This window comes from Trichechus manatus, unplaced genomic scaffold, assembly GCF_000243295.1.
Source record: "Trichechus manatus latirostris isolate Lorelei unplaced genomic scaffold, TriManLat1.0 scaffold00004, whole genome shotgun sequence".
Classification (NCBI taxonomy): Eukaryota; Metazoa; Chordata; class Mammalia; order Sirenia; family Trichechidae; genus Trichechus; species Trichechus manatus.
In genome coordinates, this window is record NW_004443940.1 from 34,012,973 (window position 1) to 34,026,091 (window position 13,119).

Sequence of the window (13,119 nt, forward strand, 5' to 3'; positions counted from 1 at the left end):
ACTGACACCATCCCCCAGTCCTCTGGAGCCCCGTTTAGTCTTCCAAAGAGGAACTGAAGATCCACCTGGGAAATCCTGGTATTCCCCTCTCCCCTACATTCACCTCTTCCTCTCCCCCTCTCCCTCTCCCTCCATCCCTCCTTCCACCTCTCTTCCCCTGCCTCTGCTGGGCCAGCCATGGGGCTTCTACTTTCCTAGGTCATCAGGGGCCCACTGAACCACATGGAAGATGCTTAGTAAAGGACAGCAGTTTACAAGGGCAGAGCTGAGGGAGCCACGGGGATGGTGAGGACCAGGGACGGCCACAGTGGACGCTCTGACCACTCCGGGCCTGAGGGAGCAAAGGGGGGCCATGGCATTACCGAGAGTCTTGCCTGGTCCTGCGTCATCCTCAGTATTGGCTCCATGTTCGAGTTCCTCATTGCGGCTGTTGTGCCAATCCGTCTCACGGAGGGTCACCATGAGTCCGAGCCAAATCGGCAGCAGGTATTTATCTATCCAACAGCACACTCCAGCCTGCTGTGAAAATCCGATGAGGTAATGTTTGTGGAAGCAATTTGTACACTGAAAAAGAGTTATTCTCCTGTAGGTTATTAGTCTCAGTTTTGCCTGGGTTGGCTCTGCCTCTGCCTCATTATATTAAACTTTTAAATGGTGCTCATTAAAATGGATCTATCTATATATGTTTAATCTTTGACAGTGTCGATCAAGTTGTTGTTGTCAAGCTGTTGATTGAAGTTGTCAAGGATTTCATTTTACTTGGATCCACTATTAACATCCATGGAAGCAGCAGTCAAGAAATCAAAAGACACATTGCACTGGGCAAATCTGCTACAAAAGACCTCTTTAAAGTGTTGAAAAGCAAAGATGTCACCTTGAAGACTAAGGTTCCCCTCACCCAAGCCATGGTATTTTCAGTAACATCATACGCATGCGAAAGCTGGACAATGAATAAGGAAGACCGAAGAAGAATTGATGCTTTTGAATTGTGGTGTTGGTGAAGAATATTGAATATATCATGGACTGCCAAAAGTACAAACAAATCTGTCTTGGAGGAAGTACAACCAGAATGCTCCTTAGAAGCAAGGATGGCGAGACTACATCTTACATACTTTGGACATGTTGTCAGGAGGGATCCATCCCTGGAGAAGGACATCATGGTTGGTAAAGTAGAGGGTCAACAAAAAAGAGGAAGACCCTCAATGAGACGGACTGACACAGTGGCTGCAACAATGGGCTCAAGCATAACAACGATTGTGAGCATGGCGCAGGACCGGGCAGTGTTTCGTTCTGTAGTACAGAGGGTCCCTATGAGTCAGAAGTGACTTGACGGCACCTAACAACAACAACATATGTTTAAAACATTCAAAAGGGCAAGAGTTCTCCAAAAAAGACAGTAACAAGTTCAGATGGGATACTTTCAACTTTTTAATATCCCTTTTGACAATCTGAAGTCAGGTAAATTAACCCGCCCAAACTCCTAGAGGAATTCTTCAAAGGAAGTAAAGGTCAAGCAGGAATAGTTGCTGGGAAGGCACTGCCAACACACTAGCACACCGCTTTTCCACCCATCACTCCTGCGCCCCAGAGTAGGTGCTCCCAGAGTCCCAGGGGTGGCTTTGGCCAGCTCAGCTTAGCTCCACCACCCTCCTGCCTGGAGACCCATAAGGAAGATCATGGATTAATTATGCCTGACGCCTGATTAAACATCTGTTCTCTCACTGTTGTTATTGTGTGCCCTCAAGTGGATTCCGACCCCTAGCGACCCTACAGGGCAGGGTAGAACTGCCCCATTGAGCTTCCAGGTTGTAATCTTTACAGAAGCAGATCACCAGGTCTTTTTTCCTGTGGAGCAGCTGGTGGGTTGGAGTCACCCACATTTCGGTTAGCAGCCAAGCCCTTGACCGTTGCACTATCAGGGCTCCCTCCCAAACTGTAGAGAATAGGTTTTAACTGCTGACAGGACTGGTCGGGGTAAGATGGGATATTGTGTGCCAATGACCTGTCTCTGTCAGGCAGAGCATCGGGCTCAACCAGCATTTGTTGAATGTAAATCAACACAGGTACTTCCCCAAAAGCACACACTCACACACATAGATACATGCCCAGGACAGATCTGTTCTCAAAGCAAAACGTGGAGAATAATAATCACGTTGTTGTTGCTGTGTGCCATCGAGTCAGTTTCGACTCATAACAACCCTACAGGACAGAGTAGAACTGCCCTATAGGGTTTCCAAGGAGCGACTGGTGGATTTGAACTACTGACCTTTTGGTTAGCAGCCAAGCTCTTAACCACTGGGATGGTGGTTATTAGCAGAGTGCTCTCAACACAGAACACCTGTAACGCCTCACCTTTGGAAAGATCTGAAGTGATTGTCGAGGGAGAAAGATGTGGCAGTCTGCTTCCGTAAAGATTACAGCCTTGGAAACTCTATGGGGCAGTTCTACTCTGTTTTATAGGGTTACTATGAGTTGGAATCAACTGGACAGCAGCGGGTTTGGTTTGGGTTTTTTTCAAGAGACTGGACTGCCGACTGTAATAGCTACCGTCTGTTCTGGGTTCAAAAATCTTGACGCAACTCCCTTCTATCCCGGTGACCTTGACAAGTGATTCATTTCCCTTTATACCCCAGTGTCCTCATCCGTAAACTGGAAGTTACAAGGTTTTAGTCGTTTAATACATGTAAAGCGTACAGCACAGTCCAACGGCTCCATCAAGGCAAGCTATTGATGATTGTGGTCCAGCAGACCTCGCCTCCAGCGAGCGCATGCTCAGCTCCCAGACACGTGGCGGCGCACGTGGGTGGGCGGGCTGTGCGCACGCGGCAAGGCGGTCTGCGGGCTGCAGGGCGTCCTGGAGGTGCTGGTGGCTCCGCGCATGTCTCTGCCACGAGGCCGGGACTCTAAACGCCTGTTGCCGGCGGAGGTGCAACATTGGGCGCACGTTGGCGGCCCCGGCGGTTCTACAGCTGCGGCCCTAAAGGTAGGAACGAGCCAGCGCCTTTCCCTGCTCGGCTCGGGTCTGTGTCCGTCCACCCCTGGCCCCAGCTCCTCGGACGCCTGCTTCTGCTCCCTTTCCCCTTAGCTGGCCCCATCTCCGGAGCCCTGTGCCGCGCTTTGGGCCACCCCTCTCTGGCCCCCGACCCCTATCCTTCCCGCGCCTTGTACTGAGGGCTGCAGTGTGCAGGCCTCCCCCAACCCTTCATCCAGCCGCACCTCAGGTGGTGGGATCACCAGCTCCGTTTGACATGCTTGGAAACTGAGGCTGAGGAACAGTCAGGGCCCGTGGGGGGCACAGCTGGGGCTGCTTGTCTGTCCCAAGCTGGTGTCGTCGTCCTGCTCCCGCACGGCTGCCTGGCTGCTCTCTGCCGCTCTCACTGCCTTAGTCCGAGCTGGGCACCTGGTGGCCTGCTTCCCTTGGGCCACACGTACCAAGGCATGGTTTGCATTGTTGGGGCGGAGCTTTCTTCAGACTAATTCAGCGATTGGTTTATGTTTTGGTTTATTGGGTGTGTGTGCGTATGTTTTTAAAATGCTTCCCCGGGTACAAAGGGTATAGTTCCTGCATTTTTTTTTTTTTTTTGAGGGTGTGGGGGTCAAACCATTTTATTGAGTTTCTGGGGAGTCGAAGGAGTGAGGACAATGAAGTCTGACGACTTAGGTCCAGCCGGGACCTCCTTGACCTTGCAGTCTTGGAAAGCTGCAGTTTTTCTTTCCAGAAAGGTCTTCTGTTCCCAGACCCTGCCCGGTTTGATGGATGTGGAGTTTATGACTTTGGCGACTGGTCTGGTTTTCTTTGTGGATACCACTCATCCTGCTTCATCTTTCCAGCTGCAGGCTGACTCCTTGTTGACCAGAGCTCCTGCCCTGGCCAGCATTCCAGCACTCCTAGGATATTAAATATCTGTTTCAAAGGACATATATGAAGCACGGTGTTAGGAATGAGGCATCTCGAAAAAGTGTTAAAAACAGGAGGGTTGTAATACTCTGAATTAATCGTGGGTCTTTTTACGTCCAGGCTCAGAGCGTTTTGGATCCCCTCATTGTTTGACCTCACAGCTGCACATTAAGACATAGTATTTTGTTTTTCTTGAGAGGAACAGAAGGGTGAGCTGACCTGTTGGAACCACACTGGGAGACAGCGAGGGAGAGTGGGGGGAGCCCGAAGTTAAAGGCCTTGGACTTGGGTTTGCCGAAGCCAGGGAGGCAGGAGTCAGCTCAGAGGGACGTGTTAGGAGGTGGAACTGGAGGGGAGTGAGCGTGGGTGAGCTGCAGGTGGTGTTAGTCTTTATCCTGCAGAGAACAGGAGTGAAATTGAGAAAGAACAGGTCCTGGTTGGTTGGCTGTTGGGGGCTTGGCAGGAACAGCGAGAAGGGAAAAATAAAGTGTGGATTATTATGCCAGCTACAGCAATAGTCTCGTGCTCAATTTGCGGTATCTTCTGTGGTCTACTAAAATGCCTTTTTCTGTATCTTCCTCCCCATTTGACTGTAGGGGGATTCTGACATCGTTGGTTTTGTCCCCTCCCACACTCAGGAACCTAGCACACAGTGCTTGAAGTGTCACGCTAGCCAGAATTGTCATTTCTCGTTGATTCTGGGAAGTGTTTTTCGCTCACATTTTCACAGCTCTGAAGTTGGGCCGGGTCCTCCAGTCGATGGTGTCGCAGTGTTGGGTCAGTGTTCCCTTGGCAGCTTTTTTGTCTTAGCCCAGAAAATCTTGGTGCCCTTGCAGGCCCATGGCACCTTTGCTCTGATGATGTGTGGGTAGTAAACTGTTGAGTTTGTCAAATAATTACAGGTGTGTTTTCAGAGTTGGAGACTCAGGCAGAAAACATTACCTGTTGTCGGCCTTCTGGAGCCCTGGTGGCGCAGTGGTTAAGAGCTCGGCTGCTGGCCAAAAGGTCAGCGGTTTGAATCTACCAGCTGCTCCTTGGAAAACCTATGGGGCAGTTCTACTCTGTTTTATAGGGTCACTGTGAGTTGGAATTGACTCAAAGGCAGCAGGTCTGGTTTTAGGTTTTTGGTTATCAGCCTTCTACTGTTAATTTTTTCCTCTGTGAAAATGTTTAAGGAGCCCTGGTGGTACAGTGGTTAAAGTGCTTGGCTGCTAACCAAAAGATCAGTGGTTCAAACCCACCAGCGGGAGAAAGATATGGCAGTCTGCTTCCATAAAGATTTACAGCCTTGGAAGCCCCATGGGGCAGTTCTACTCTGTCCTATAGGGTCACTATGAATCAGAATCGACAGCAGCGGGTTTGGTGAAAATGTGTATGTTTTCAAGGACTGTGGGGGTGGAGGGGATTGGCAAAAGCCTGGAAACGAGGCACCAGTATGAAAAACTTACTTTGTGGATTGGAGAAGGAAAAACAGTTGCTGGCTGTGTCTTCTTTCCAGGTAAGTTGGAATTCCACATAACCCCTGGGAGATAAATACCTTTGAGGGAAACCTGCCCTGTGGCAGCCCAACTTAGCTGCCCACTGAGCAGGCAGCCTTGGCCATGAGCCGGCCTCCTGACCAGCCAGACAGTCTGTATGCACCAGTGGGGACCGCGAGGCCCCGGCTGCACTATCCACTGGGGTCTTGGTGGCCCCTGCGTCTGTTCCATGGTAGAAACCTCCCACTTCTGTAAGCTCCTCAGAGGCAGAGACTATCTCTTACTCATCTGTGGTGTCACGGTGCTCAGTCCAGTGCTTGACACATAAGTGATACTGAGCCAGGGTTTGCTGAGCTGAACTGGACTGGACAAGTCAAGGCAAGTTGTCTTCCTGGTGCTTAAGTCAAAGTCTTTGTCTGGTAGGAACCGTCCTGTGGGTGAAAGGTTCGATTCCCAGCTGTCTGTCCTCTGTGCTGATACTTTGTGAGTTATTGGTTTTGTGAGCTGACCTGGGGTCCTTTTTTCTTTCTAATCCCTGTCTTCCTTATTTCTGCCGCTTGGTTTGCAGAATGAACTTTTGGAATTTAGTCCACTTATAAATTGGAACCTGTGTGTATGTCAGCCCACTTGGTGACTCTGCCCCAAGAAAGCCTCGTTAGTTAGTTAAATGGTGGCGTATTCAGAACGTCAGCTGGAGCAGTCAGTTGTCTGGGCCCAGTGTGGGGAGTGCTAGAGAGCTGAGTGAGGGGCTCCTGGGAGCACAAGACAACGTTCATCTTCTGCCTTGTCCCCAGAGAAGATGTGGGGACAGACATCCTTGCCCGCTGGACTTGACCCCTGCTCCCCACCCCACCCCCCACTCCGGCCGACCTTCTGTGCCCCTTCTAGAATTAGATGCCCTGAGCACGCAGAACATCTTTTCTCAGCCTGCAGCTAACACTGTTTGGGGTGGTTTGGCTAGAACTGGAGACTTCTAGGACAGAGTTCTCTCCTCCTTTGGCTGACTCCTAGGCCTTCGGGGGAGGGCTGCACTTTGCTTGAGAAGGCTGCCACCACATCCAGTTTGCCACTTTTATCTTTTTAATCTTTGAAGGCGGCTTTGGGGTTGCTTTTATGGTAAACGTCCAATGGTCTTTCAGGTTTTAGTTTGGTTAGTTAGAAGTACCGGTTAACACCGTAGGATTCCCGAAAACTTTGAAGCTATTAAAAACAAACAAAAAACCAGTTTTCAGCCACCACAGTGAAAATTGTTTCCGGCAGGAATCATCAGTGGCTGCTAAAGCGAGTGAGTGAAAGTACGGTGAGAAACGGTGTTTACGTAACCTCAGAGCGTCTTCCCGTAGATACTTATCGATTACTGATAATTGATACTTATCGGTTCCGAAGGGAAAGAATAATAATATTACCGTGGAGAAACCTGGCAATTTCGCTTCAGGCAAGCGATTAAAGACATGTGTCTCCTGATGTGATGTTCTGAGAACACAATGTCACACCTGTGTATTCATTCCTGCCAAAAAAGCAAAACCTGAGTCTAATCACAAGGAAACGTCACACAAACCCAAATTGATGGCACCTGCAAAATAACTACCCAGTACTCCTCAACAGTGTCACGATCTTGTGTTCACACACCCCCCGCCCACACGTATGTTAGAATTCATGAAAATCCAGGTATAATAAAATGTTAACATTCAGGGAACCTGAATGAAGGACGTGGGAATTCTCTATTATTTTTGCAGCTGTTAGTAAGCCTGAAATTACTTCAGAATAAAAAATAGAAAAAAATTGTTTTCACTGTTTTATTTTTTTTTCAAGCAAAAATTGTAAATGTGGGAACAGATAAAATATGCTATACGTATCTGGTGGGGAGTGAGGGAGCTTGAGAAATGAAACTTTTTCATAGTATGGTGACATGAAAATATGTCTGTGTATCCCGGTAGATGGCCGACAGAAATGAGTGGTTATGTCCTCCAAAGGACACGTACGAGAATGTTCATAGCAGATTTGCTCGTGATAGCCTCAAACAAGAAACAACTCAAATGTTCATCGGCAGGTGAATGGACAGAGAAGTTGTGGTATAGTCATAGGAGAATACTAGACAGTAATGAAAATGAATGGACTACCACTAAATGCAGAAACATGGCTCAATCTCACGTGCATAGCGTTGAGAAAAATATAATCAGACACAAAAGAGTATAAAATGTATGATTTCATGTACAGTGAAAGCCGGAACTCGATGGGACTGCCTTGTTTTTCCAGGCCTTACAGTCTTACCACTTCTCTATTGAGCTCTCTATTAGTGGGAAATATTTGCATTTTCCTTCTCTGACAGGTTTCCGCCTTACACAGGTTCTGGCTTTGGCACGTTTTACTGAATATGAAATACAAGAACAGGCAAAACTAATCAATGGTGATAGAGACCAAATAGTGTTAACCTTTAGGGGTTATTGACTGGAGGAGGCATGAGACATCCTTTTGGGATGTGAGAAATGTTTCATCTGAGAAGTGGTTACATGGTATGTGTGATGGTTGAGTCTGTGTGTCAGCTTGGCTGGGCCATGATTCTCAGTGGTTTGGCGGTTATGGAATGATGTAGTTTGGTGGTTATGTGATGATGTAATTTGGTAGTTAGTGTAATGATAATTATCCTCCATTTTGTGATATAATGTAATCACTTCCATGATGTGATCTGATGTGATCAGCCAATCAGTTGTAAAGGGAGTTTCCTTGGAGGTGTGGCCTGCATCCAGTATATATGGATGTTCTGGCAAAGCTCACTCCGGATCCTGCATCCGGCTTGTCATCTGACCTCCAGTTCTTGGTACTTGAGCCAGCAGCCTGCTGTATTGCCGACCAGTCTTGGGAGTCACAGCCTGTGTGACCTGCAGATCTTGGGTTCATCAGCCTGTACAGCTACGTGAGTCAGTAGAAGCTTCCAGCCTGATGCCTGACCCACAGACTTGGAACTTGCCAGCCTCTACAACCGCTTGAGCCATTTCCTTGAGATAAATATCTCTCTGTCTCTGCCTCTCTCTCTTTTTACATATACACACGCACACACACTCTTCACTGGTTTTGCTTCTCTAGAGAACCCATCCTAAGACAGTATATGTGTGTGTGTATTTATATTTATATAGTTTAATAAATTGTTGTTGTTGTGGGCCATTGAGTCGATTCTGACTCATAGTGACCGCATGTGACAGAGTAGAACTGCCCCATAGGATTTCCTAGGCTGTAATCTTTACAAGAAGCCCTAGTGGTGCAGTGGTTAAGCCTTCAGCTGCTAACCAAAAGGTCGGCAGTTCAAATCCATCAGCTACTCCTTGGAAACCCTATGGGGCAGTTCCACTCTGTCCTGTAAGGTTGCTCTGAGTCAGAACCACCTTGACAGCACCTAACGACAACAACAGTCTTTACAGAAGCATGTCACCAGGTCTTTCTCCCGCGGAATGGCTAGATGGGTTTGAACTGCCATCCTTTTGGTTAGCAGCCAGTCACGTTAATCATTGCAGCTAATACTTAAGATTTATGTACTTTCAGTTTTATACATCATTTAAAAATAAATTTAAAATGTACCTTGTGTGGATTATAGATGTGAATGTGAAATTAAAAAAATAAAAATTCTAGAAGGTGACGTATGAGAATATCTTCATGACTTTTGGATAGGGAAAGATTTCTCAAACAAGACACAGAGGCGCCAACCGTAGCAGAAAATGTGGATAAATTGGACGACATTCATCTAAAGAATTTCTGTTTATCAAAAGATGCCAGTAAGGGAGTGAAAAGACAACCTGTACAGCGGAAGAGAATATTTGCAGCACACAGATCTGGTAGAAGGCTCATCTCAAGAGGCTACAAAGAATGCCCACGGTTCAATACGTTTAAAAAAGAAGAACTCAGTAGAAGAATGGGCAATAGTCTTGAATAGGCACTTTACAAAAGAGGATCTTCAAGTGGACAACAACACGTAAGGAGGTACTCATTCTCATTAGAATCAGGAAAGTGAAAATTAGAAAACGCAACAAGACACCAGGACACACCTACCAGAGTGGTAAGCATTGAAGACTGACAGCCTCAAGTGTTGGCAAGGAGGGGAACGAGGGGAGTGCTATACATGTCTGGTAAACCAAACGCATTACCATGGAGTTGATTCCAACTCATAGCGACCCTACAGGACAGAGTATAACTGCCCCGTAGCGTTTCCAAGGCTGTAGTCTGTACGGAAGCAGACTGCCACATCTTTCTCCCGCAGAGCAGCTGGTGGGTTCGAACTGCCGACCTTTTGGTTAGCAGCCAAGCACTTAACCACTGCCCCACCAGGGCTCCTTATATGGCTGGTAAAATAAAAACCCATTGCCATGAAGTCGATTCCGGCTCATAGCAACCCTATGGGACAGAGTAGAACTGCCTTATAGGATTTCCAGGGAGCAGCCGTTGGGTTCAAATCACCAACCTTTTCGTTAGCAGCGAGTGCTTAAACACTGCACTGCCGTGGTTCCTTATGTATGACAGCTGTTGTTGTTGTTAGGTGCCCTCGAGTCGGTTCCGACTCATAGTGACCTGGTGGACAACAGAACGAAACACTGCCTGGTCCTGCACCATCTGTACAATCGTTGTTATGCTTGAGCCCATTGTTACAGCCGCTGTGTCAGTCCATCTCGTGGAGGGTCTTCCTTTTTTTTGCGGATCTTCTACTTTACCAGGCATGATGTCCTTCTCCAGGGACTGATTCCTCCTGATAGCATGTCCAAAATGTGGCTGTTAGGAGGGTAAATTAGTTCTATCACTTAGAAACTGTGTGGCCTTATCTGCCATAAATGAACATATCTGTTGCCTGTGACCCGTAAGTTTGGCATGTCAGCATATTTCTAGCAGAAATGTGTGGGATTGTGTATACAAAAGACAGGCATAACCGTGTTCATAGAAGCATTGTTCATAACAACAGAAATATCCATCAACACCAGAATGGTGAAGTCGATATTCACAGAACGGATACTACACAGCCATGAAAACGAACACTCAACAAACGTAACACTGAGTGGAAAAAGCAGACCCAAAAGAATCCATACCGTACGATTCCATTAATGGAATCTTCAAAAAACAGCCAAAATGGATCTGTGGTGTTAAGGTCTTACCCTTGGGGCGGAGGGGGGAAGTACCAACGGGGAGGGGGCTCGAGGGAGGCTCTTGGCTGCTGGGGATGTGCTGTTTCTTTGACTTGGCTGGTGGTTACCTAGGTGTGTTTGCTTCGTGAAAATTCATCGAGCTCTGCTCTTTTCTGTATGTACGTTATACTTTCATAAAAAGTTTATTAGCTTGATTTACGCCTAGGGAAGGATGCTTTAATGTTTAAATGTGCACCACCTAGCTTTCCAAGAACCCATTCTGAGCTGGGCACTGGGCTGGATGCTGGGCTTCAAAGACAAGGCTTCATCTGTGTCTGTAAGTCACTCAAGAAGGGCGCTCACTCATCACTCTCCTCATTAAAGATAATGAAGTGTCGTGAGGACACAGGGAGGGGCTGAGAGGAACTGTGTTGAATGTGCTCTTTTTGTAACGCAGAAGTGATTATGTCCAGGACACACCCCGCACTGTTATGGCCCCATTCATATAACGTAGTCTCTTCAGCCAGCAATTACATATTTGCTCATTTAATTTACTTTGAAGTGCCCCCTCACGTCTCGGCTTCATCGGCAGCGGTGAACTGCTGAACCTGCAGAATCTAGAGAGAGCTGGTTTCTGTGATCTTGAGGAACAGCCAAAACTGGAACAGCAAAAACTGTCTGCCCTTGAGCGGAACAAAGGCTGCCAATGTGCTTCCTGAACTCTGCGCTCCGCGTTGTTAGGAAGACACAGAAAGCACTTGTACTAGGGAATAAACTGATTTAGAGAGGAGAAAATGCCCTCTCCCCCACTCACTGCACACAGCCTTTGCTGCATGGAATTGGTCTAATCGGCCCATCAGCACTTTCGGTTTTTTTTTTTTTTAATTTTATTTTATCATCTCTGCGAACTTCTGAATACTGAAACTTTTGCTTGGTTTAGGGAAGTTTTCTTGTCTGTGGTAAATATGCTAGACTCAACTGGGTACTTTAACATCCTCAACTAAAAGTTTTCTTAAAGAGTAGCTTCAGTTTTTTTCCCCATAAATTCCCAAAAGGCATTATCATTCCTTTACATAGAAATTATCTGGAAGGTTTTAGTGTTGCTTTTTATTCTTCAGCTTTTCTTTTCCTTCTTGTTTTTTGATCAGCAGCTACAATGGGAGTAGCTTTTCGCATGTTTTCCGATTTCCTGTTGCTTTACTTGTTTGTCCTTTGGAATGTAGTAGTGGTCTTTCATTTTACTTTTTCTTTTTTTTAAGCGTTATTAAGGTATAATTCACATACCATATATTTACCCATTTAAAGTGTGCAACTCAGTGGCTTTGAATATATTCATGTAGGTGTGTATCCATCACCACGATCAAATATAGAACATTTTCATTACCCCAAAAATAAACCCCACACCCTGTAGCTATTGCCTCCCAACTCTCTCCTCCCACCCAGCCCTAAGCAACCACCAATCTGTCTCTTTGGATTTCCTGTGCTAGACATTTCGTATAAATGGAACCATGCAGTATTTGGTGTTTTGTGTCTAGCTTCTTTGACTTAGCGTGATGTTTTCGAGGTTCATCCGTGTTGTAGCATATATCAGTACTTCATTCCTTTTCATGGCTGAGTAATATTCCATTGCATGGATATACCACATTTTATGTGTCCGTTCATCAGTTGATGGACATTTGGGTTGTTTCCACTTTTCGGCTTTTATAAGTACTGCTGCTGTGGACATTCATGGTCAAGTTTCGATGTGGACATATGTTCTTGTGTTTCTTAGGTACATACCTAGGAGCAGAATTGCTCAGTCATGTGGTAACTCTATGTTTAATCATTTGAGGAACTGCTAGACAGTTTTCCAAAGTTCTTTTGCTTGTATTAGCAGTGAGCAAAGGAAATATTTTATTGCTATTTAACTTTTGTAGAATTTTGCCAGTTTTACTACTGATAAACTTTGCAGTTTGTCTGTAAAAATGCTCCCATAAAAAAGTTTGAGGTGTTATCACTGCATGTTATGGATTGAGTTGTGTCCCCCAAAAATGTGTGTCAACTTGGCTAGGCCAAGATTCCCAGTATTACATCATTGTCCTCCATTTTGTGATCTGATATATTTATCCTATGTGTTGTAAATCCTAATTTTTATGATGTTAATGAGGCAGGATTATAGGCAGTTATGTTAATGAGGAAGGATCCAATCTACAGATTAGGTGGTCTTTTGAGTCAATCTCTTGAGATGTAAAAGAGAGAAGTGAGCAGAGAGGAGAGAGATTTCAGTACCACCAAGCAAGAGGAGCCAGGAGTGGAGCGTGTCTTTTGGACCTGGGGTCCCTGTGCTGAGAAGCTCCTAGACAAGGGGAAGATGGATGGCAAGGACCTTCCCCCAGAGATGACAGAGATAGAAAGCCTTCCCCCAGAGCTGGCACCCTGAATTTGGACTTCTAGCCTCCTAGATTGTGAGAGAATAAATTTCTCTATGTTAAAGCCATCCACTTGTGGTATTTCTGTTAGAGCAGCACTGGATGACTAAGACACCATATTTACACCTCCTTCTCTCTACATTTCCCCTCTATCTGTGAGCACCATTGGATCTGGGTCTTCGTCCTCAGTGCTCTTAGGAACAGAGACACTTTCCACCAGATGCATTGTTATT

At 46.3% G+C, this 13,119-nt stretch overlaps 1 protein-coding gene across 1 annotated transcript in view; it reads left to right on the forward strand.

The window, feature by feature from the left end:
- Window positions 1–282: 282 nt before the first annotated feature.
- The window catches only part of FAM178B (family with sequence similarity 178 member B), a 127,561-nt gene continuing 114,724 nt past the window's right edge, over window positions 283–13,119 (forward strand). Inside the window, exons 1-4 of the mRNA XM_012556317.2 lie at window positions 283–486; window positions 2,762–2,983; window positions 3,086–3,241; window positions 3,323–3,441. Of these exons, the coding sequence (XP_012411771.2) occupies window positions 283–486; window positions 2,762–2,983; window positions 3,086–3,241; window positions 3,323–3,441 (701 nt within the window). The remainder of the gene's footprint in view (window positions 487–2,761; window positions 2,984–3,085; window positions 3,242–3,322; window positions 3,442–13,119) is intronic.